Genomic DNA, 26,571 nt, shown 5'->3' on the forward strand with positions numbered 1-26,571 from the left:
AGAGAACAGAACCAAACATACCAACAAAATAAAATAAATAGGATAGAAATGTACAAGTAAAATAAATAAATAAATAGAGTAATAAATATGTACAACCATATATACATATATACAGGTGCTGTGGGGAAGGGAAGGAGGTAAGATGGGGGGATGGAGAGGGGGACGAGGGGGAGAGAAAGGAAGGGGCTCAGTCTGGGAAGGCCTCCTGGAGGAGGTGAGGTCTCAGCAGGGCCTTGAAGGGAGGAAGAGAGCTAGCTTGGCGGAGGGGCAGAGGGAGGGAATTCCAGGCCCGGGGGATGACGTGGGCCGGGGGTCGACGGCGGGACAGGCGAGAACGAGGTACGGTGAGGAGATTAGCGGTGGAGGAGCGGAGGTTGCGGGCCGGGCAGTAGAAGGAGAGAAGGGAGGTGAGGTAGGAGGGGGCGAGGTGATGGAGAGCCTTGAAGCCCAGGGTGAGGAGTTTCTGCCTGATGCGCAGATTGATTGGTAGCCACTGGAGATTTTTGAGGAGGGGAGTAATATGCCCAGAGCGTTTCTGGACAAAGATAATCCGGGCAGCAGCATGAAGTATGGATTGAAGTGGAGAGAGACACGAGGATGGGAGATCAGAGAGAAGGCTGGTGCACTAGTCCAGACGGGATAGGATGAGAGCTTGAATGAGCAGGGTAGCAGTTTGGATGGAGAGGAAAGGGTGGATCTTGGCAATGTTGCGGAGCTGAGACCGGCAGGTTTTGGTGACGGCTTGGATGTGAGGGGTGAATGAGAGAGCGGAGTCGAGGATGACACCAAGGTTGTGGGCTTGTGAGACGGGAAGGATGGTAGTGCTGTCAACAGAGACGGGAAAGTCAGGGAAAGGACAAGGTTTGGGAGGGAAGACAAGGAGCTCAGTCTTCGACATGTTGAGCTTTAGGTGGCGGGCGGACATCCAGATGGAGATGTCCTGAAGGCAGGAGGAGATGCGAGCCTGGAGGGAGGGGGAGAGAGCAGGGGCAGAGATGTAGATCTGGGTGTCATCAGCGTAGAGATGATAGTTGAAGCCGTGGGAGCGAATGAGGTCACCAAGGGAGTGAGTGTAGATTGAGAACAGAAGGGGACCAAGCACTGAACCTTGGGGAACCCCCACAGTAAGAGGATGGGAGGGGGAGGAGGAGCCTGCAAAAGAGACTGAGAAAGAACGACGAGAGAGATAAGAGGAGAACCAAGAGAGGACGGAGTCTGTGAAGCCAAGGTCAGATAGCGTGTTGAGGAGAAGGGGGTGGTCCACAGTGTCAAAGGCAGCTGAGAGGTCGAGGAGGATTAGGACAGAGTAGGAGCCGTTGGATTTGGCAAGCAGGAGGTCATTGGTGACCTTTGAGAGGGCAGTTTCCGTGGAATGAAGGGGACGGAAGCCAGACTGGAGGGGGTCGAGGAGAGAGTTGTTGTTGAGGAATTCTAGGCAGCGCGTGCAGACAACTCGTTCAAGGAGTTTGGAAAGGAACGGTAGGAGGGATATGGGACGATAACTAGAAGGTGAGGTGGGGTCAAGAGAGGGTTTTTTTAGGATGGGAGAGACATGGGCATGTTTGAAGGCAGAGGGGAAGGAACCAGTGGAGAGTGAGCGGTTGAAGATGGAAGTTAAGGAGGGGAGAAGGGATGGAGCGAGAGATTTCATAAGATGAGAGGGAATGGGGTCAGAAGCACAGGTGGCCGGAGTAGCACTTGAGAGGAAGGAGGAGAGTTCCTCTGAGGATACCGCTGGGAAGGATGGGAGAGTAGCAGAGAGTGTTGAGAGCCGGGGGGATGGAGAAAGGGGGGAAGAGACTTTGGGGAGGTCGGACCTGATGGATTTAATTTTGTTAATGAAGTAGGAGGCCAGATCGTTGGGGGTGAGGGAAGGAGGAGGGGGAGGAACCGGGGGCCTGAGAAGGGAGTTGAATGTACGGAAGAGCTGGCGGGGGTGATGGGCATGGGTGTCAATAAGGGTGTCAAGACTAAAGACTGTCCCTTCTGCTCCTTCTTGGAATTCTGGGAGATAAAAGCAGCACACAGACCAGACTAATGAGTGGTACTCTGGAGAGGGAGTTGTCCTAGTGGGCAGGGAATGTGTCTGCTTATTGTTTTGTTGTAATAATAAGGTTGGTATTTGTTAAGCGCTTATTTTGTGCCAAGCACTGTTCTAAGCACTGGGGTAGATACAAGGTAATCAGTTTGTCCCACTTGGGGCTCTCAGTCTTTTTCCCCATTTTGCAGATGAGGTACCTGAGCCACAGAGAAGTTAAGTGACTTGGCCAAGGTCACATTTTACTCACCCAAGTGTTTAGTAGAGTGCGCTGCACATAGTAAGTGGTCACTATTCATTCATTCAATCGTATTTATTGAGCGCTTACTGTGTGCAGAACACTGTACTAAGTGCTTGGAAAGTACAATAATAATAATAATGGCATTATTATGCGCTTACTATGTGCAAAGCACTGTTCTAAGTGCTGGGGAGGTTACAAGGTGATCAGGTTGTCCCATGGGGGGCTCACAATCTTAATCCCCATTTTACACATGAGGTAGCTGAGGCACAGAGAAGTTAAGTGACTTGCCCAAAGTCACACAGCTGATAATTGGCAGAGCTGGGATTCGAACCCATGAACTCTGACTCCAAAGCCTGGGCTCTTTCCACTGAGCCACACTGCTTCCCCAAGTCAGCAACTTATAGAGACGGTCCCTACCCAACAACTGGCTCAAAATCTAGAAGGGGGAGACAGACAGCAAAACAAAAATAAATGTCACTGGCTGACTGGCTGCAGGGAAATTAATCAAAAAAATCAATCATTAACATTTATTGAGAAATTATAGTGTGCTGAGCACTGTACTAGGCGCTATAGTAGAGTTGGTAGACATGACCATTGCCTTCCAGGAACTTACTATCCAATGGAGAAGACAGACGATTGATTGATCGATCCTAAGAAGAGCTGCCTGCCTACATGGGCAGAGTACAGGAAGTTTAAGTCTCATCGTAAATTTCTGAGCAAGGATCAGTAGCTTCTGTCCGAAGAAAGACAGAACATATTATGACTTCAGTTTCGAAAGATACAGGCTGAAATGGGGCGTGATTGAAGTTTAAAAAAATCAAGACAAGGGTGGTTAGAATTCCACTTCTCCAAATCCCACAGCACTAGAATGAGGAGGCCCCTTCTGAAAGGGGTCTAGACTGTAAGCTAGAATTTAAGCTCCTTGTGGGCAGAGAATGTGTCTACCAACTCTGATAAACTGTACTCTCCCAAGTATTTGGTACAGTGCTCTGCACACAGTAGGCACTCAATAATTACCATTGATTGATTGGAGGCAGGGTCAAACAAACCAAAGGAAACACTGCTTTATGGAGAAGGCGGGTGAAAGTACCAGTAGGTTCAAGGGAGAGTCTGGCTAGAACTATGAATCTGTGGTCCCCATTGGGTTACTAGAGGGCAAAATTACAGTTGCTGGCTGATTCATCCCTAACCATGAGGATGGATACCCAGAGGACAGTGATCACAGAGTCTCTCCAAACAAGCACTTTGATACTCGCCCCAGCCCCACAACATGCATGTTCATGTACTTACACTCTTCTTTTTCTCCTCTCTGTAATTCATTTCAATATCTGTCTCCCATTATGCTCCTTCAGGATAGTGCCTACGAACTCTATTACACTGCACCCTGCCAAGTGCATGGGAGAGTATAACAATAAAACAGATATATTCCCTGCCTACAGTGAACTTATAGTCTAGAGAGGGAAACAGACATGAATATAAATAAAATATAAATAAATAATAAACATAAATTACAGATATGTACATAAATGCTCTTGGACTAGGAGGGGGGATGAATAAAGGGGGCAAGTCAGACAGATGCAGAAGTGAGTGGGAGAAGAGGAAAGGAGGGTTTAGTCAGAGATGGCCTCCTGGATGAGATGCACCTTCAACAAGGCTTGGAAGGTGTGGAAAGTAATGTCTGTTGGAGTCATTCATATTTATTGAATGCTTACTGTGTGCAGAGCACCGTACTAAGCGCTTGAGAGAGTACAGTACAATAAAAAGACACATTCTCTGCCCACAGTGAGCTTACTGTCTTGGTGGGAGGCAGACATTAATATAAATAAATTACAGATATGGACATAAGTGCTGTGGGTGCGAAGCGGGGAAGAACAAGGGGAAGAAGTCAGGGTAATGCAGAAAGGAGTGTGAGAGAAGGAAAGGGGGGCTTAATCAGGGAAGGTCTCATGGAGGAGTTGTGACTTCAATAAGGCTTTTAGAATGAGGAGAGTAATTGTCTGTCAGATTTGAGGAGGGAGACTGTTCCAGGCCAGAGGGAGCACATGGGCGAAGGGTTGGCGGCAAGATAGGTGAGATGAATACACAGCTATTGGGCTCCTGAATTGGGAGGCATGCAGGAGGGCCCCTGGAACATTGAATGAATCCCTTAGCTAATAAAACATCTTCTGAGGTCTTTTCCCTCCTTCCCGCATCTATGAAGTAGTAACAACTGTCTCTGTCAAAGGGATATTTTAAGATTTCTTGAAAGAAGAGCTGGCAGGGAATATGTCTACCAAATCTGTTACACTGTACACTCCCAAGCACTTAGTAGAGTGCTCTGCACACAGTAACCACTCAATAAATACCACTGATTGAGGAGTTGTATCATCTCTTGATGTCTGAGGTTATTTCAATTTTCAGCGTGAGACTCAATATTTCAGCATGTGTTTCTAGTCACTTAGCATTTCTTGTCTTGTCATGCTGTCATCATCACTGACCCATAGTGACTACATGGATGCATCTCTCCCAGAACATCCCACCTCCATCTGCAATCGTTCTGGTAGTGTAGTCATAGTTTTCTTTGTAAAAATATGGCAGTGGTTTACCATTTCCTTCCTTCCTTGCAGTAAAACTGAGTCTCGGCCCTCAACTCTCTCCCAGCCACTGCTGTCCAGCACAGGTGAATTCTGACTTGTAGCAGATTGCTTTCCACTTGCTAGCCACTGGCCACTGCCCAAGCTAGAAATGGAATGGAATGGACAGGCCTCTGCTTGACTCTCCCTCCAGTAACCAAGACTGGGAGAGTACTGGAAACTCTCCAGGGGCAATCCCGAGAAGGGGTTAGCATCTCTAAGTGAGTTTTTACCCTCTTGTCAGACTCTGCCACTGGGTATGCATTGCTCTCTATTCTTTCCCAGTCAAGAATTAGTCTGAAGGTGCTCAGTGTGGTTTGTAATATTCTGTATTGCACCGCACATTCAGAAAACCATGTCCCAAGATCAAGACCCATTCAGTGTAGCCTCTCCAGAGTTGCCATGATTCTTGGTATGGGAACCTTCTTGATAACAATATGATAACAACAACAAACACAAAAACTTACTGTTCAGCTCTGGCAGACTGTAAACCTTGTTGGAGAGGCCTAAAAACAAAAGAAAAAAAAATCCTCATTGACCAAGGTATTGTCATCAGAGTTGCCACATGTGGGGATCAGTTTATAAACCTCATTCGGGTCTATTCTCTCTCCATTAAGTTGAGCACTGTGCAGCCGGCTTTCATATGCAGGCAGCCCAAAGGATTAGAACAATCATTTGCTTTTGTGTTTGACGCTTTTGTGGGTTCAGGAAATACTTGACCTCCACAGCTTGTAAGGCTTGGGACACTGCTCCTTGGAAAACATAATCCTCTTTGTTTTCAGCTCAATTAGATTCCTACCTCATTGGATGAAAAGCCCAAGGAGGGCCTTTTCTAAAACTCTTGGCAACCACATTTACCTTGATATAAATCCAAAAAGCAACTTGTAGAAAAATAAATACTTCGGTACTTTGGAATTCTTCTCCCATGCATATTTAGTTAACTCAGTGAATAAAAAGCATCTTGTATACAATATATTACACAAAGTCCTATTTTTCCCTAGAGTATTAGATCTTCCCAATTTGACACAGACGGGAAGCTCTGTAAGGAAAAGTTAATTGATGTCTCCAGCAGGGTTTAGAGGGAGGATGCAATTTTAATTTGTGTGACGCTGCCATCTCCTGGCAACCTTTAGTAACAATGATGTACAGTTGGTCGAAATCCTTGAGACTTTATTCACATTAGAATTTGATGACCAGATGCACCAATTTGGAAGGCCCAGCCTAGAAATTTGAAAGCCTACCAGCCAGCCACCTGTTTTAGGTACCCTGAACTTAAAAATGAAATGTGGTCTGTTGATTTGCATATGCCTCTCCTGAGAGAAGTAGCTTGGCCTAGTGGATGGAGCTCAGGCCTGTGAGTCAGAAGGACCTGAGTTCTAATTTTGGCTCTTTCACTGTCTGCTGTGTGACCTTAAGCAACTCATTTTGGTTCTCTGGGCCTCAGTTACCTCATCTGGAAACTGGGGATTAAGACCATGAGCCCCAGGCGGGACAGGGACTGTGCTCAACCTAATTAGTTTGTATCTATCCTAGCAGTTAGAATGGGCTTGACACATAGTAAGCAATTTACATATATTATTATTATTATTATTATTATTGCTATTGTTAGGGGAGACAATGTAGGGGGAGGGAAATGCAATCCAAGAAGGGAAGATAACCTGGGCATCACCCTCAACTCATCTCTCTCAATCAACCCACACATTTGATCTGTCACCAAATCATTTCGGATCAACTGTCACAACATCACTAAAATCTGACCTTTCCTTTCCACCCAAACTACTACCACGATGATCGAAGCACTTTTTTGTAGTATTTATTAGGCACTTACTAGGTGTCAGGCACTGTACAAAGCAATAGAGTAGAACAAGCAAATCACATTGGACATAGACCATGTCCCACATGGGCCTCACAGTCTTAATCCCCACTTTACAGATGAACTAACTGAGGCACAGAGCAGTTAAGTGACTTGCCTAAGGTCTTAAAGCAGACAAGGGGTGGAGCCACTATTAGAACAGCCAAGATTAGAACCCAGGTTCTTCTGACTCCCAGGCCCCAGCTGTATCCACTAAGCCATATTGCCTCAGCTTCCTCATTGACCTCCCTGCCTCTGTCTCTTCCCAATCCAGTCCATACTTCACTCTGGTATCTGGATCATTTTTCTAAAAAAAAAAATTCAATCCATGTTTCCCCACTCCTCAAGAACCTCCAGTGGTTGCCACTTCTGCATCTAACAGAAATTTCTTAGTCATCTTTAAAGCACTCAATCACCTTGCCCCCTCATATCTTACCTTACTGATTTCCTCTTACAACCCAGCATGCTCACTTTGCTCCTCTAACACCAACCTACTCATTGTACCTCGATCTCGTCTACCTCAACACCATCCCCTTTTCCATGTCTTGCCTCAGGACTGAAACTCCATCCCCCTTCACATCTGACAATTCCCCACTTTCCCTACCTTCAAAACCTTATTAAAATCACAAATCCTCCAAGATGCCGTCTCCAAGTTTTTATTTCCCCTACTCTCCCTCCTGTGTTGCACTTGCACTTAGATTTGTACCCTTCCTTCACTCCACCCTCAGCTCCACAGTACTTAGATCCATAATTTATTTTACTGTTCATCTCTCCCTTCAGACTATAAGCTCTTTGTGGGCAGGGAACATGTCTACCAACTCTGTTGTATTACATTCTCTCAAGTGCTTCGTGCAGTGCTTTGCAACTAGGAAATGCCCAATAAATGTGATTGATTGGTTGGAGGAAACCAGGAAAGGGGATGGAAGAACTGGAGGGAAGGGATGAATTGGGGGTGGGTCCAGTTTGGGGCTCGACTGCCAACCACCTCACTGGCTCTTGTGCTTGGACCACACAAGGCCGAGGTCCAGGGCCAACACCACTGCCTTCTGCTGGTGTAACTCGAGTGTTAATTGCCCCCAGCCAACTGGCTTATCTGGTGAACCCTGGATTGGAGGCTACAGCCGCAGATGGTGGAAGATAGTGTGGCATCTGAAAAGCAGCAGGGCCTAGTGGATAGAGCCCAGGCCTGAAAGTCAGAAGGACCTGGGTGCCATTCCTGCCTCTGCCACTTGTCTACTGTGTGAACTTGGACAAGCCATTTCACTCTGTGCCTCAGTTACCTCATCTGTAAAATGGGGATTAAGACTGTGAGCCCCATGTGGGACAGGGACTGTGTTCAACTTAGTTTTGTATCTACCCCAGTGTTTAGAACAGTGATTAACACATAATAAGCACTTGACAAATACCATCATTATTATTATTGGCTGAAGGCAAATGCCTTTGTCCCTTTTCTCTCACACCCCTCTTCTCAGTTCTAATTCTGGCTCTGCCACTTGGCTGCTGCAGGACCTTGGGCAACTCACCTGACTTGGGCCACCCCCTTCTCCTAGAAACATTATCCAAACTTGGCTTAACTGCCACGGTCCTCTCCTGGTTCTCCTCTTATCTCTCTGGTTGTTCCTTCTCAGAGTCTTTCATGGGGTCCTCCTCCGCCTCCCACCCTCTAACTGTGGGAGTCCCTCAGGGCTCAGTTCAGGGTCCCCTTCTATTCTCCATATACTCATTCACTCTATTCTCATTCACTCCAATGGCTTCAACTACTATCCCTATGTGGATGATCCCCAAATCTACATCTCCAGCCCTGATCTCTACCCTTCACTGCAGTCTCACTTTTCCTCCTGCCTTCAAGACATCTCTACTTGGACGTCCCAAGACACCTCAAATTAAACATGTCTAAAACCAAACTCCTCATCTTCCCTGGTCCTCCCATTGTCTTTTCCATCACTGTAGGCAACATTACTATCCTCCCCCTCTTCCAAGCCCATAATTTTGACATTGTCCTACACTCATCTCTCTCATTCGACCCACATATTCAATATCACCAATTCTGACAGTTCTACTTTCACAACATTGCTAAAATCCATCCTTTCCTCTCCATCCATCCAACTTCTACCATGCTTATCTAAGCACTTAGCATATCCCACATGAATTACTGAATCAGCCCCCTTGATGCCCTTCTGCCTCCTGTCTCTCCCCACTCCAGTCCATACTGCTCTCTTTCAATCAGTCATTCAGTGGTATTTATTGAGTGCTCACTGTGTGCAAAGCACTGTGCTAAGCGTTTGGGAGAGTAGACTATGACAGAGTTGGTAGACCTATGCCCACAATGAGCTCACAGTCTAAACTTCATTCTTTTAAGTCTCTGGTCATAGGGTGAGTTGGGTTGTCTCTTATCATGGTGTAGCAGATAGAGCACGGACCTGGGAGTCAGAAGGTCATGGGTTCTAATCCTGCCTCCACCACATGACTATTGTGTGACCTTGGGCAAGTCACTTGACTTTTCTGTGCCTCAGTTACCTCATCTGTAAAATGGCAATTGAAACTGAAAGCCCCAAATGGGACAGGGACTGTGTACAACTTGATTTGCTTGTGTCCACCCCAGTGCTTAGTACAGTGCCTGGCACACAGGAAGCGCTCTATAAATATGATTGAATGAATGAAAGTGCTTAACAAATACCATTATTGTTATTAGAACAGTGCTCTGCACACAGTAAACATTTAATAAATAGCACTGAATGATCAATTGATTGATAGTATTTGGCTCCAAATAAATGTTTGATACCATAATTATTAATACAGTTATTTTTTTCCTTTCTCATTTTGCCTCTCCCTGTAAGGCAACACCTGATTTAACTGCTCTAGGTCCCCTAAAGCCATAACTCAACCCTACCTAGGCTAATAATATGCCTTGAGCACAACATAGAGTCCTTTTAAACTAGAAGCAGCGTGGCTTAGTGGAAAGAGCATGGGCTTGGGAGTCAGAGGTCATGGGTTCTAATCCCTGTTCTGCCACTTATCAGCTGTGTGACTTTGGGCAAGTCACTTCACTTCTCTGTGCCTCAGTTACCTCATCTGTAAAATGGGGATTAAGACTGTGAGGCCCATGTGGGACAACCTGACAACCTTGTAACTACCCCAGTGCTTACAACAGTGCTTGGCACATAGTAAAGCTTAACAAATACCATCATTATTATTATACACCTTTGAAAGTTGTATTTTGCTGGGCTGCGACATTTGTTTTCACAGCGTCTGGTCTTGTGTTCAACATTCCGTCTTACATTCTGATCTTTCCTAAGTCTCTGCTTCAGCGTTCACACCATTCCTCATAGTTGGAATCCTCTTGATGGAAAGCTTCTGGAGGGCAGGGAATGTCTACTAACTATGGGATACTGTACTCTCCCAAGTGCTAGGTACAGAGCTTGCACACAGTAAGTGCACAATAAATATGGTTGATTGGTAGTTGCAGGCCCAGCTTATTTTTTGGCTTCCAATGTGCCTTGAAGTCCATACTTGTACTGAATCATTTGAGGTTTTGAAATTGTGTTTTACTGAATCTTTACACCCTTCCTTCTCCCTGTCTTTCTTATGATCCTTCTGTGACAATTCAGCAGGCCATATTAACAAACCTTCACCATTGGTACTTACAAATGATAACTCAAATTCAGTGGCATTTGCCAGCATCTGTGTGTCCCCACACCTATAGCACACACTGTCTCTTTGTCCCTAGGTCTGCTACTTTCTGAGTACCTGTTTAGTACCTATATCCAATTTAATTACAACCAGAAAAAAATGAGTGTTCCATAAATCCTATCTGCTACCATACTCCTCCCCTTCCCCCATCCCTCTTGTAGCTACCCCAGTGTTTAGCACACAGTAAGCACTTCACAAATACTTATTTTTATGGTATTTATTAAGTGCTTACTATGTGCCAGGCATTGTACTAAGTGCTGAGATAGATACAAGCTAATCAGGTCGGACACAGTCCATGTCCCACATGGGGCTCACAGTCTTAATCCCCATTTTACAGATGAGGTAACCGAGGCAAACAGAAATGAAGTGACTTGCCCAAGGTCACAAAAGACAAGTTTCAAGCTGGTATTAGAACTCAGGTGCTTCTATCTCCCAGGCCTGTGCTCTATCCATTGGGCCACACAGCTTCTCATGCTTCAGTTGTATTCTTACCATTATTGCTATTATTAACAGTATTACCTAAAAAAGTCGAGTTTGTTTTTGATCCATGCTGCAGCCTTCCATAGAGAGAGTGCATGACTTTGGCACTCCCAAAACGCTTAAAACGAGATTGCACATGTTGGTAGTACCACTCCAGGGAGCCGATCTTCAGAACCCTGTCCGGAAGAGAAGGCAACAGGTGTAAGGTGGTCCGGCCAGACCCCTAGAGCCTCTTGTCTCTCCTACCCCAGAAGAGCTCTCCTGGAGCCTCTGGCCCCAACTCTCACCTGGCCAGCTGGCAAGGATCACAGACCCAGCCTCCTTCTGGCTGGGTGAAACTGCAACAGTGTTTGCAGGTGTGGAGGTGACAGACCAGGCATTGTCGTTTGCTATTGATGAGAAACTTGTAAGGCTGCAAGCAGTGGACACAGTGGGTTTCACTTAGGTGGGCTTGGTCTGAAAGCAGTTCCCGCTTGGTGCTTTCTTTCTCGATCTTGCCTTTAAGTTCCCTTTGAAAAAAAGCAGAAACAAGAAATGACTGGAATCTGGGCAGACCCTGGATCTTGGGAAATGTTTCCTGAAAGACAGCCAGAATACACAAATGATGGTATTATATACACATATATGTGCTCACACATATTCAAACAACTATTCCAAAGACACAATCCAACACGACTACACTCTCCCCACCTCCCCCATACAAATTCACACATAGAGACAAACGCAACCAAATGTAATCAGTCCCAGCCAGACAATCAGTCTAGGCCTCTTGACAATAGGAACGTTATGCCGTGGGACTGCTTGGGAGAGTGGGCAGAGGATGAGCCATGGACAGGGTGAGTGGGAGAAGTGGAAATTGTGAGAAGCAAATACAAAGAGCATAAGAACCATCACTTTTTTCCTGTTGCTTCTACCAGCCATCAAAGATGTAAGCCAAATCAGAAGTGGTTTCCAATTCTAAATGATAAACCTAGAGATGGCTTGGAATGGCTGCAGGTCATGGGTTCTAATACTGGCTCCACCACTTGTCTGCTGTATGGCCTTGGCAAGTCATTTCACTTCTCTGGGCCTTACTTACCTCATCTGTAAAATGGGGATTGAGACTGTGACCCCCATATGGGACAGGGACTGTATCCAACCTGATTTGCTGGTATCCACCCCAGCACTTAGTACAGTGCCTGGAGCATAATAAGTGGTTAACAAACACTACCATTATTATTATTGTTATTACTGTTGTTGATTCCATCTACCACCATCATCATCATCAACAACATCAATAGTTATTGAACTCTACTGTAAACAGAACACTGAACTAGCCCTAGGGACACAGAATGAAAGTAGAAGACACTGTCCTTACACTCAATGTCCTTTCAACCTCCACTTTTACAGACGTGGGTGCCTTAAAACTAGCTAAAGAAAGCCAACACTGCCTTCTTGTGGGTGTTGGGGAGAACAAAGAATAGAAGAGCAGCTACCTTCTGAAATATTGATTTTTATTTGTTTTGATTTGACCATCCATCAATTTGGTGGGTTTGATGGCAAATGATTTCCTGCTCCACCCCAGCTTCTCCTGTTCCATTCTAGCCTCTCCTGCTCCATCCCAGCCACCCCACTCCATTCCAGCCTCTCCTGCTCCATCCTAGCCTCACCTGCTCTATCCCAGCCTCTTCCGCTTTATTCCAGCATCTCCTGCTGCATCTTAGTTCTTTCTGCTTCATTAATAATAATAATAATAATAATAATAATATTTGTTAAGTGCTTACTATGTGCCAAGCACTGTTCTAAGCGTTGGAGTCCCATTCCAGTCTCTCCTGCTCCAGAAATATACGCTAGATTTATGGCAAGAATAGTAATTGCCCAGGAGAATCAATCAATCAATGGTAATTACTGAGCACTTACTGGGTGCAAAACACTGTAATAATAATAATAGTAATTGTGGTATTTGTAAAACACTTATTTTGGGCCAGTTTGGCATAGTCCCTGTCCCACATGGGGCTCATTTCTCAATCCCTCTTTTACGGATGAGGGAACTGAGGCACAGAGAAGTTAAGTGACTTCCTTAAGGTTACACAGCAGACAAATGGTGGAGCCGGGATTAGAACCCACTACCTTCTGTCTCCCAGGTCTGTGCTCTATCCACTAAGCCATGCTGCTTCTCAAGTGTACTAAGTACTTGGATGAGTACAACTCAAAAGAGTTGGTAGCCACGTTCCCTTCCCGCGAGCTTATAGTCTACAAAAGGAAACAGACATTATTACCAAAAAATGTTACAGATATGTATGTTAGAGCTGTGGGGCTGAGGGTGGGGTAAATACCAGATGCCCAAAAGGCAAGGATCAAGGTGCATAGACAAGCACAGAAGGGTTTAGGGAAAAGGGCTTAATCAGGAAAGGCCTCTTGGGGGAGATGTGACCTCAATAAGGCTTTGAAGGTAGAGTGAGTGGTGATCTGTGATATATGAAGGGGGAGGGAATTCCAGCCCAGAGTGAGGATGTGGGAAAGGGGTCAGAGGAAAGAGATGAGACTGGGAGTGAGTAAACTGGCGCTTGAGGAGTGGAGTGTGCAGGCTGGGGTTGGAGTAGAAGATCAGTAAGGTGAGGTAGGATGGAGCAAGCTAATTGAGTGTTTTAAAGTTTTAAATGGTAAGGAATTTCTTTTTGAAGTGGAGGTGGATGAGCAACCGCTGAAAGTTCTTGAGGAGTGGGGAAACATGGACTGAAGGGTTTTGAAAAAAATGATCCAGACAGCAGGGTGAAATATGGACTGGAGTGGGGAGAGGTCAGCAAGGAGGAAGATGCAGTAGTCAAGGAGGAATAGAAGTGCTTGGATCAGTAAGAATGGGCCTGAGAGTCAGAAGGACCTGGCTTCTAATCCTGGCTCTGCCACATGTCTGCTGTGTGACCTTGGGCAAGACACTTAACTTCTCTAAGCCTCAGTTACCTCATCTGCAAAATGGGGATAAGAGTGTGAGCCGCATGTGGGACAGTGACTGTGTCCTGTCTGATTAACTTGTATCTACTCCAGTGCTCAGAACAGTGCTTGGCACCTAGTAAGCACTTATGTTCCATTACTATTGTTATTATCAGCACAGAAATTACTAGCATTAGAGTGATAGTCATTCCTCTGGCTGGGGGCTTTCTCTGAATCCTGGGGAGGGTCATCATTCTCCCCATCACTGAAGGGGAAAGGTTTTCCATATGGCCTTTTTAGAGAAGAGGGGTGGGGAAGAAAGGCATTAAAATATCACTATCGACAGCTGTGAACCTCTTGCTCACCCTCCTCTCTCTTGCTGTGCATGTGTATGAGTGTTTATAATGAAGATCCAGAAATGTGCAGAATTGCCTTTGTGTTTACTGTCCCAACGCAGGTGCTGAGTGTTTGACATTTATGTCTAGCTCTGTACATGTATGACACAATCAAAAGTCATGGAAAACAGCTCTTTTCCATGGCCTATGCTTGGACAGCTCACCCATGATCATGAACAATTTATATTCTGGTAAATGGGTACTCGAGGAAGTGGCAGGAAATCATTTTTAACCCTGAGAAATACAAGCCTGTCGGAGAAACACAACGAGTATGGATGTGGTCTCAAATCTAAACTGTTTATACCGTTTTCCACAAATAAAAATCATGTTTCTTTCTGCTTGCTTTTTAATCCAGTACAAACCTGGTTTTGGTTTGTCTTTCTAGATCCTGTTTGTCAGACTGTGTCACTGTGCTGAGGTTAAGTGGAGAATAAATACTCCCGCTGCTCTGACCTGTTGCCCACCCATTCTGCTGCAGTTTTCTTCATTTGCTTAAATTGAATCAGGCTCAACCTTTCTGTTTAGGCCTACACAAGGGATGAATTTGGGATGGAGAATTGGGAGAGTGTTAGAGCTCTGAGCATGTGTGCTGCTCAGGGTTGTAGCTAAAAGGAGAGTGGCTTCCAAAAGGCTCTCAATCGTACAATCAATAATATTTTATTAACCACCTACTGGAAGCAGAGCACTGTACAAAGCACTTGAGAGAGTACAATAGAGTTAATCAATCAATAGTACTTATTGAGTGCTTACTGTGTGTAGAGTACTATACTAAGTACTTGGGAAAGTACAGTAACAGGGCTTAGTGGATAGAGCACGGGCCTCGGAGCCAGAAGGACCTGGGTTCTAAATCTGGCTCCACTACTTATCTGCAGTGTGGCCTTCGGCAAGTCACTTCACTTCTCTGGGCCCCAGTTACCTCATCCTAAAATGGGGACTGAAACTTTGAGCTCCATGTGGGTCAGGGACTGTGTACAACCTGATTTGCCTGTATCTACCCCAGTGCATAGTACAGTGCCTGGTACATAGTAAGTGCTTAATAAATACCATTATTATTATTATTTTTACAATTCAACACATTTGTTAAACATATTTCCTGCCCACATAGATCTTACAGTCTAGAGGAGGAAACAGACATTAATATGAATAACTTATAGACATATACATAAGTGCTGTGGGGCTAATAGGGTCCCTGCTCTCTAGGAGTTTACAGTCTTGTGGGGAAAACAGATGCTAAAATAAATTTCAGCTAGGAGGCAGTAACAATGTGTAGAGATATGCACATAAGTGATTCTGCGGGTAGTGAGCACCCAAGTGATTAGATAACACGAAAGTGCTGATATGGCAGTTGGAGGAAATGAGGTGGAGAGATGATAAATTAATCAAGAAAGCCCTCTTAGCCATCAATAAATCCTATTTATTGAGCACTTAATGCATGAAGAGCACAGTATTAAGCACTTTTGGGAGAGTACAATGCAATGGAGTGAGAAGCAGTGTTGTCTAGTGGCTAGAGCACGGGTCTGGGAGTCAGAAGGACCTGAGTTCTAATCCCTGCTCTGCAACTTGTCTGTTGTGTGACCTTGGACAAGTCATCTCACTTCTCTGAGCCTCAGTTACCTCATCTGTAAAATGTGGATTAAGATGGTGAGCCCTATGTGGAACAGGGACTGTGACCAACCCAATTGCCTTGTATCTACTCCCAGCGATTAGTACAGTGCCTGGCACATGTTTTGTTTTATCTTGTTGAGTTAAGTCGCCATGGATACCTCTCTCCCAGAACACCTACCTCCATTTGCAGTCATCAGGTAGTGTAACCATAGAGTTTTCCTGGTAGAAATATGGAAGTGGCTTACCTTTGCCTCCTTCTGGGCAGTGTGAACTTGAGTCTCTGCCCTTGACTCTCTCCCATGCTGCTGCTGCCCAGCATAGGGGAATTTTGACTTGTAGCAGATTGCCTTCCACTTGCCAGCCAATGACCAAGCTAGGAATGTAATGGGTGTGCTTCTGTTTGACTCTCCCTCCAGTAGTCAAGACTGGTAGAGTACCGGTAGAGGGAGCCTGGCACATAGTAAGCACTTAAATGCCATAGTTATTATTATTATTATTATAGTATGGAGACATGATTCCTGCCCTTAAGGAGCATATAATCTAGATGAAGAGATGGACATTAAAAAAATTACAGCTAGGGAAGCAACAGAGTATACTGATATGGACATAAGTGGTGGGGATATGTCAAAGTTGTTAAGGAGGTATGGACTCAAGTGGTTAGGCAATGCAGAAGGGAGGGCCAATAGGATGGGGAAATGGGTTGTTAGTCAGGAAGGCTTCCTGGTGGAGATCTGATTTTGGTGGGGCTTTGAAGTTGGGGAGAGTTCTGTCGGGTATGAAGGGGGAGGTATCCAGTGAGAGTCCATAAAGCCCCCAACTGGTTCTGGGGCTTGGTTGGGAGTAGAAAGAAGGATCTTTGAACCATCACTGGAACTCAGTCAAAGGAACAAAGACCCCATCTTGATCTCAGACTCTGAGTTGGCCTCCCGGACAAACTGGGAGAAAGGAGCCATTTCAGCTATGGTGGACCTAGTGAGGTGAAAGGAACTCAAGGGGTGTAGGTGTGTGTGTAGTGGGCAAGGGAATGTGGGCTTATGTCTGGCCCACCCAGTGCACTAAGCTGTCTTCTGCAGTGACACTGAACTCCCTCATCCCCTTGCTGTTGGCAGACCAGACTTGTATATCCACTAATTCACAGAATTAGGTCTAGTGGAGAGTGCACAGGCCTGGGAGTCAGAAGGACCAGGGTTCTAATCTCAACTCTGCCATTGTCTGCTGTGTGACCTTGGGTAAATCACTTCACTTCTCTGGACCTCACTTACCTCATCTATAAACTGGGGATTAAGATTGTGAGGCCCAGGTGGGACATGGTCTGTGTCCAACCTGATTAGCTTATGCCTACCTCAGAGCTTCATACAGTGCCTGGTACATATTAAGTGTTTAACAGTTAACATAAAAAAAGTTTGGAAAAAATGATCCTGTAAGTACACTATCTGGCCTTCAGGTGATTGTTTTTTTTAAATGACCAACTCTGAGGCAAAACTGCACACCCAGAGCTTGTGGTACACACCCAGGTCTTCCTCTGAAGGAAAGCCCTGTCTGCCTTTATGAGACATTTGTCCACACCCTTTTCAACAGATTTCTTTTTCCTACCATATTCCATATAATTCTCCAAATTTACATTTCAGGGAACCCAGAGCTTTTACCCCAAGAGTTCCATGTTTTTAGTACCACACCCAGCACTCTCACTATTTATTAGCAACACACACACGCACATATCTCTGTCAAATGAATTGCCTGTGTGCCCATTATATTAATACTGGAGGCCAGATAATGGGATGTTGTAGATTTCATTTAACACTAGGTGAGGTTTTGGTCACTCTCAAAAGCTCTGTAGGCACTTCTTTTTTTAAAATAGCACTTGTTAAGCACTTTTTATGTACCAAGCACTGTTCTAGGTGCTGGGGTAGATATAGGGTTATCAGGTTGGACACAGTCCCTGTACCACATGGGGCTCACAGTCTAAGTAGGGGGAAATAGGATTTAATCCCCATTTACAGTTGAGAAAACCAAGGGACGGAGAAGTTAAGTGATTTGCCCAAGGTTACATAAGCAAGAAATTGGCAGAGCCAGGGTTAGAACCCAGGTCCTCCAACTCCCAGGCCTGTGTTCTTTCCACTATAATAATAATAATGATAATAATGATGTTATTTGTTAAGCACTTACTATGTGCCAGGCGCTGTACTAAACTCTGGGGTGGATACAAGCAAATCAAGTTGAACACAATCCCTGTCCCACGTAGGGCTCACAATCTCAATCCCCATTTTACAGATAAGGTAACTGAGGCACAGAGAAATGAAATTTCTTGCCCAAGATCACTCAGCAGACAAGTTGCAGAGCCGGGATTAGAACTCATGACCTTCTGACTCCCAGGCCCGTGCTCTATCCACTATGTCATGTTGTTTCCCCAAGGTACTTCTCTACTTTGGAGTACAACTCCAGTGTTCATACATGATGCTGATGGCACTGCTGCAGAACCTGGAAGTGTCTTCTGGCAGTAGTCTCTGCCCCAGGACCATATGGATTTCCTTCCGATTTCCTACCACAACACAACTTGCACACTCATTCCTCTAATGGCAATCTACTTACTGCACCTTGATCTCTATCTCACTGCCGACATCTCACCCACATCCTGCCTCTGGCATGGAACACCTCTTCATCTCTGACAAATGATCACTCTCCCCATCTTCAAAGCCGTATTAAAGGCACATCTACTCCAAGAGGCCTTCCCCCACTAGGCCTTCCTTTCCTCTTCTCTCACTGCCTTGTCACCTCTGCAATTAGATTTGCACCCTTTACTCACCCCTCCCTTAGCCCCACATCACTTAGGTACATACTTGTAATTTATTTATTTATTTACATTAATTTTTGTATGCCTCTCTAATAATAATAATGATGACACTTATTAAGTGCTTATTATGTGCCAAGTACTGTTCTAAGCTAGACTGTTTGCTCACTGTGTGTTTACATGTCTACCAACTCTGTTGTATTATACCCTCCCAAGTGTTTAGTATAGTGTTCCTAAACACATTAAGCACTCAGTAAGTATGATGGTTGATTGATTAATGCAAGTAAGGACACTATAATAGTGTATGGACCTTCAACTTGATATAGAGCCTAATGATCCAGAATTTCCTCTGTCTGTGTGGTAGATTCAGATATTTCAACCTATTTTTAAGGATGCAACAAGCCATTCAGAAGTTCGAGTCAGAATATATTTCTGATTCATGTAACTCTTCAAGCTCAATGGGTTTAGAGCACCATCATGAGTCTTTGAATCAGTTCAAGAACTGGTGAATGCTGACATTTGTGCTCTAGACTGTAAGTTTGTTGTGGGCAAAGGATGTGTCTATTGTTATGTTGTACTCTCCTTAGTGCTTAGTACAGTGCTCTGCACATAGTAAGTGCTCAATAAATATGAATGGCTGGCTGACTGAGGCATACATACAGGAAAACTTGCAAATGATGATCTACTTTGCAGATCTGACGCTGCACTATCGAGCGACAATGAATCCAATGACAACCAAAGTTACATGTTTCAGGCTACACCCAGAAATCCCTTTGCACATCCAAAGACTGCCATTGGCAGTATGGAAGCAAATGCTGTCATCAAATTCTGGTACTTAGTATACTGCCCAATGATGCGCGGATAGACATAGAAGTAGAAAACAGAATGAAAAAAGGACAGCATGGCTTTTGGAAAAGTGACAGAGCACAGAGACAATAGAGCAAAAGAAAGAAGACACGTTCAGCTTCTTTGAGCAGTTTCATTTCTCCAAGGGCAACTGTACTAGACAAAATGCCCTACTACAGCAAGCAACTAACTTCCTGGGCACATAATGTCTACGGAAATATTGGTTACACATTGGTCCTTTCAGCCACGCTTGCAGTCATCGATAAGATCTCCCTATCAGAAATTTCCTTGAAAACTTGTCAGCTACATATAAAACTCCATTTCATAATGAAGCTGCCAACAACAAAATATTCGGAACAACAAATACGACGTGCTCCAAAATCTTAGCTGCTCCAGTCAAATGTTCAATGATGAATTTAAGTTTGCTTAATGACAGATCCAAATCTATTTACGTTCCAAATTCCTCAAAGAAATCAGGCTTACTGGTAGCATTCAAGGAGGCACTTCCTTCTTGGACACAGATACCACCAATTAAATCTCTTCCTTCATTTCTGCCAAGCCCTACACATGCTCACTGTGTGGGTGATGCTGGGAACTGGGTTCAGTGATTATTTGCCACACTGGGCATTTACATTAGGGTGACAGTGGTGAGACCGTCTAGTCCCAAACCCGGTTCTTGTGCTTAATGCATACTGGTAACCCTTTCAGCCTCTGCTTTAAACATTACATCCAACATGCTTAGATGACATTTTCCTGGGATAGCCTATTTTCAGGGACATTTTTGTTAAAGAATCAGCAATTTCTATTAGATTTTCAGCCCCCTTGGAGATGGCAAGCAGAAGTAGATGGGAAGTAGTGTGGACTAGTCGAAAGAACACAGGCCGGGAGTCAGAAGCCCTGGGTTCTAATCCCAGCTCTGCCACTTGTCTGCTGTGTGACCTTAGCCAAATCACTTAACTTCTCTGTGCCTCAGTTACCTCATCTGTGAAATAGGGATTATGACTGTGAACCCATGTGGGACATGAACTGTATGTACAACTATGTACATATATTTAAATTATATATGTTATTTATTCATATTAGTGTCTGTCTCCCCCCTCTAATTGTAAGGTGTTTTTTTCTGTATGGTTATTTGTTCAGTGCTTACTATGTGCCAGGCTCTGTTCTAAGCACTGGGGTAGATACAAGCTAATCAGGTTGAACACAGTCTATGTCCTACATGGGACTCACAGTCTTAATTCCCATTTTACAGATCAGATAACAGAGGACCAGAGAAATGAAGTGACTTACTCAAGGTTACAAAACAGACAAGTGGAATAGCCAGGATGAGAATTTATGACCTTCTGACTCCCAGGACCATGCTCTACCTACTACACCATGCTGCTTCTCATGAGATGGAGAATGAAGGGGGCCAGTGAACATTTCTGTGGGAATGGTGTTTTCTGAACTCGTCTCTAAGGGAAGATTCTCCAGGGAAGAACAATTCCATTTCCCCAGAGTCCCACCCACCAAAGTTTCCAGGTCCACAGTGAATTCTAAAGGGTGGTTCATTGATTGGCTAAACATTGTGGTCGGCCTGTGTGAGTCTTGAGGACCGGGTTGAACGGGTCCTCCCACTTTGGAGACTGAGGTGGGGTTTCCCTAAATCCCGGTGGCATGGGCCAAACCACCATCTAGGCGGGGCCTGCTTGGTATGACAAATAACATCTTCTCCGGGCCAGGAATTGTTTGCTGGTCTGAATGGAGGGCGGTTGGCTGAGTCAACGGGAAACTGACCCAGGATGTGGCAGGATTCCACCACAGACCAACTCATCGCTCCCACAGGGACCTCGCCCCCTCTGTCCCATCCCACCTACCAATGAAAACCATTTGCTCCGGGGAACTCCATGTCCTTGGGAAATGCTTCACGGTCCAGATCCCTTGCCAGGATGCTGAATCCAAATGGAATCTTAATGGCACCTCCCACTTCATGATTCACTATCAATCTACAGCACTCCCTTCTTACTTCAAATTATGGCAGAATCATTTCCTTCGTGCCCATGAATGGTGCAATTTTGCCTTTTCTCAGACTGCTTAGATTCCTGGATTTCTTTAACAAGCTTTTCAAGCCACACCATTTATTTGAAATCCTTTAAGGAGGAGATTTCTTGTTTCAGCAGTCGTTGGGTTGGGGGTGAAGGATATGGCTTTTTCCAGACCTCTCAGCTCCTGGGTAAAGACCAGCAGCTGCCACCTGCCACCTCTGCTATCTCCTGGGGCCATCTTGAACAACAGAACTGGGTTGGGGAATGTGGCGGTGCAAGGTAGTGGACATAAGAGGAGGAGAGGGCTGAATGGCCGCTTGCTCTAGTGGATTCAGCGACTCAAGCCTCCAAAGATGTCCCTCAGTTGCTGTTACCAACCAGCTCTGGGGGTTGTGGACAAGGTAACCAGTACAAAGGAGGGACTTTCCTGGGGGATGGAGAGGTATTTTAGGGATTTCTGGAAATGGAGCACAGTGGAAGGATCCTAGCCGGTAGCAGCAGGAGGGGGTGAACATTGGAGGTGGGGAAGTCAGAAAGGAATTGTTGAGTTGAGGAATGGTGGTCACTGATGAAGCTGTGTGGCATAGTGGAAGGAGCACAGGCCTGGGACTCGGGACCTGAGTTCTAAACCAGTTCTGCCACTTGTCTGCTCTGCAAACTTGGGTAATTTGCTTCACTTATCTGTGCCTCAGTTTCTTTATGGGTAAAATGGGGATTCTATTTCCATTTTCCTTTCCCTTTAGACTCCCCATGTGGGACAGAGACTGAATCGTATACCTAACCCTGTCCTTAGTACACATGTCCTTGGCACATAGTAAGCACTTAACAAATACCACAATTACTACAGGCCCCAACTGTGGATTCTTTCTCCTAGCAGTGGATGAACAAAAGATATTACTTATGAATAAACTGAAACATTTTCTGTCTAATAAAGGACCCTTTGCTTTGATGATTATTCTGTTTTTATCTGAGGTATATTTTATGACCTGACTCTGCACACTAATGAGTGGGTGGGAGATAATTGTGGATACCTTACCATCAGCTTTAAAGCACCTTGCCCCTTCCTTTCTCACCTCCCTGATTTCCAACTACAACCCAGCCTACACACTTCACTCCTCTAAAGCCAACCTACTCGCTGCACCTCGATCTCCTCTAGTTCACTGCTGACCTCTCACCCATATCCTACTGCTGGCCTGGAATGCCCTCCCTCTTCATATCCAACAGCTGATCACCCCTATTGAAGGTACACCTCCTCCAAGAGGTCTTCCCCGACTAGGCCCTCATTTCTCTTCTCCCACTCCCTTCTGCAATGTCCTTGCACTTGGATTTACACCATTTATTCACCCCTCCCTCAGTCCCAAAGAACTTACGTACATACCGATAATTTATTTGTATGAATTTCTGTATCCCTCTGTAGACTGTAAGCTTGAATGGGCAGGGGACATTTCTCCCAAATCTGTTATTTTGCACTCTCCCAAGTGTTTAGTACAGTGCTGTGCACACAGTAAATGCTTAATAATTATGATGGATCGATATAAACATACAGCACTTGTATATATTTGTACAGATTTATTACTCTATTTTACTTGTACATACTTACTATTCATTTTGTTAATGCTGTGCATATAGCTATAATTCTATTTGTTCCGACGATTTTGACACCTGTCTACATGCTTTGTTTTGTTGTCTGTCTCCCCCTTCTAGACTGTGAGCCCGTTGTTGGGTAGGGACTGTCTCTATATGTTGCCGATGTGTACTTCCCAAGAGTCAGAGGTCATGGGTTTGAATTCCGACGCTGCCACATGTCTGCTGTGTGACCTTGGGCAAGTCACTTAACTTCTCTGAGCCTCAGTTACCTCATCTGTAAAATGGGGATTAAGACTGTGAGCCCCATGTGGAACAACTTGATCACCTTGTATCCAGTGCTTAGAACAGTGCTCTGCACATAGTAAGCGCTTAACAAATGCCATTATTATTATTATTATTATGAGTGTGTGTCTACACAACCAACTACAAAATAGGTCTTTGTTTCTGAAGATGACATTCCTGATGGTAAGATCCCTTTCCACATGGGCAAGTGTGACTGAAAAGCTAAGGTGCATGACTGACATGCCTTTCCATATGATGAGCCTGAAAAGATAGAGCCTTCCTAATGTGCCCAGGACCTATTTCTGTTTTCCATCTCTACGAACAAGGAGAGCAACCCCCATCCACTCATTGATTGGCAGGGCAGTCTGTCTGTTGCAGTCTGCTCCTGGGTTGCAGACTTAGAGACCTCATTTCACTTTGTCTTCCAGAACTAGTATATCACTATTTTTTTCAGGCTTATCTCAACTCAGAGCATCATGCTGCCAAACACCAGTTTATCTGTGGGACAGAGTTATTTGTGCTGGCTGACAATTATCTGTCCACTGAATGAAACGGAGTGAGGGACAGGATGTAGGAACATTTTTCCATTCCCCCCAAACTACCCCAAGGCTCTAGAGAAGCAGCATCTTATGGTGGATGGAGCACGAACCTGGGAGTCAGAAGGACACAGAATCTAATCCCGCTCCACCACTTGTCTGCTGTGTGACCTTGGGCAAGTCACTTCACTTATTTGGGCCTCAGTTACCTCATCTATAAAATGGGGATTGAGATTGTGAGCCCCAGGTGCGACAGGGACTGTGTCCAATCCAACTGAAGTACAGTGCCTGGCACACAGTGGGTGCTTAGCAAATATTATTATTATTATTATTATTACTATTATTATTATTATCATCATTATTCTGCCCATGATCTGTGGCTCTCTGATCTCAAGATGGCATTTAGAGGTTCCCCATTTTGACTGTGCTGGTCCTTACTACTAAAACTATTACTACTACTGCTACTACTACAACTAGTAGTTATATTTGTTAAGGGCCAAATACGGTATTCAGTGCTGGGCTAGATTAAAAAATATCCACATCAGACAGTCTTAATCCCACATGGGGCTCAGTTTCAGTAGGAGGGAAATACAGACATTACATCCCATTTTACAGATGGGGAAGTTGAGGCACAAAGAAGTGAAATGACTTTCCTAAAGTCACATATCCGACAGATAAATCAATTGTATTTATTGAGCACTTAGTGTATGCAGAGCACTGTACTAGGGAGAGTACTTGTGGTTGTGCAGTGTTGTGATAGAATCAGGTTTGGAACCTCTCAGGCCCACATTCTTTTCACTAGGCCATGCTACTTCATACTACAGTTGAGGTTGGGAAGGGATGGGAGGCCCTCCTGTTTCCCTTCCTCTTCTTTTCTCCCCTTCTCTGACCATATTTAGCCTTCCTCTGGGTCTGAAGATGACACTCTAAATCAACTGATCATATTTATTGAGCACTTACTATGTGCAGAGCACTGTACTAAGCATTTGAGAGTGTACCATATAACAAACAGAGCTGGTAGACACATTTCCTTTGTCAGTGCGATAAGACAATGTGACTCACAATAATAATAATAATTGTGGTATTTTTTAAGCACTTACTATGTGCCAAGCACTGTTCTAAGCACTGGGGTAGAAACAAGATTATCAGGTTGGACACATGGGGCTCACGGTCTTAATCCCTATTTTACAGATGAGGTAACTGAAGCGAGAAGTTAAGTGACTTGACCAATGTCACAAAGCAGACATGGGGCTGATCCGGGACTAGAACTCATGTCCCCTGACTCTCAGGCCCCTGCTCTTTCTATTAGGCCACACTGCTTCCTAATCCCTTTTGCACCATGAGTGGCAAAGATCGCCTTACTGCAATGTTGCATGTGTTTTGCACAGTGTATAGTGCTGTTTTTTACTACCAATATCACGAGCACAAAGAACGCAAAGATTGGGGTAGCCCGTGACTGACTTCGTTGACTCATCAGGCCCAGGGTCCGGATGCACTTACTCTAATCTTGCTTCCTCTTTCTTTCTCAGATCAAAGTCTCGTTGAACCACTTCCCACACGTGCCTGGCTTCCTCATCTGTCAGCTTCGAAAGATCCAGTTTTCTTCCCATCTCAGCCTCTCTGTCAATCCAACACCTTAAAAAAGCAAAATAAATCCGGTCAGCAAATGTCAGAAGATGCTAATTTCTAACTGTACAGGCCAGAGCATATTTATCTATCACTGGAGTCCCTTCCATGTAAAACCCAAAAAACAGATTTTTCCATAAAGGGTTTTATGACAGGAGAGGGGAAAAGATGATAATACTGCATTTTAACGAATCAAATGATTTTCACGATGGACAAATATTTGCTTGGATGCTTTTACAGATTTTTCCTCTGAGTTTATTCTTTCTTTGGTTTTTAATCAATACATAAAATGCATACAGCACCCAAGAGTCAGGGCATATTGATAACACATTCAAATAAACCTATTTCACTTAGTACAGTGCTCTGCACACAATGAGCACTGAATAGATATCACTGATTGAGTGATATAATGCAAACAGATCAGACAGAGTCTATGACTCACATGGAGCTCATAGTCTAAGGAAAGGGAGAACAGGTATTTAATTCCCATTTTACAGATGGGGAAACTAAGGCCTGGAGAAGTTAGGTGACTTGCTCAAAATCACTCAGCAGGAAAATGGCAGAGCCAGGATTTAGAACCCAAGCCTCCTGACTTCCAGTCTCATGCTCTTGTCACTAAGTCACTCCACTTTAGGTGGCACTTAAGTGCAACAATCCCCGCAAATAGAGATAGGCTTCTAATTGAAAGAGAGCAGGGTGAGGAGCAGAATCCATGAAGAGCTAGAAACATCACCAACATTTGAGTGAAGGTGAATTCTCTGTGCATTGTGGGGTCCCTTTGGAAGGGTTATTGTTTAACTGATTTTTTGCCAGGCAAGACAAATCATGGGATATCTTGACTGGAAAATGTCAACTGAGAGATACGGAGGGAATTAAAAATTAAGCTTGAAATACCCCATGGAAGCCTCTTTATCCCTTCCAATGCTAATACCTTACCCCATAGCAGGACTTCATTTCATCACTTTTGAGGGGCCTAAGGAGATAATGTCTATAAAGCAATTGCTGTATGGGGGGAAAAAGACATTATCAATAGAAACTTATAATGGTGACTCTTTTCTT

At 44.6% G+C, this 26,571-nt stretch overlaps 1 protein-coding gene across 7 annotated transcripts in view; it reads right to left on the bottom strand.

Moving 5' to 3' along the window:
• The window catches only part of MLPH (melanophilin), an 87,006-nt gene that overhangs the window by 41,201 nt on the left and 19,234 nt on the right, over window positions 1-26,571 (bottom strand). For all 7 annotated transcript variants that reach the window (XM_038749140.1, XM_038749139.1, XM_038749138.1 and 4 more), the window contains exons 2-5: window positions 25,387-25,521; window positions 11,201-11,422; window positions 10,953-11,089; window positions 5,359-5,397 (exon numbers count right to left, since the gene is read on the bottom strand). In XM_038749140.1, the coding sequence (XP_038605068.1) occupies window positions 5,359-5,397; window positions 10,953-11,089; window positions 11,201-11,422; window positions 25,387-25,496 (508 nt within the window). In that variant the 5' untranslated portion in view covers window positions 25,497-25,521. The remainder of the gene's footprint in view (window positions 1-5,358; window positions 5,398-10,952; window positions 11,090-11,200; window positions 11,423-25,386; window positions 25,522-26,571) is intronic.

The sequence above is a fragment of the Tachyglossus aculeatus genome, chromosome 7, assembly GCF_015852505.1.
Source record: "Tachyglossus aculeatus isolate mTacAcu1 chromosome 7, mTacAcu1.pri, whole genome shotgun sequence".
NCBI classification, from domain to species: domain Eukaryota; kingdom Metazoa; phylum Chordata; class Mammalia; order Monotremata; family Tachyglossidae; genus Tachyglossus; species Tachyglossus aculeatus.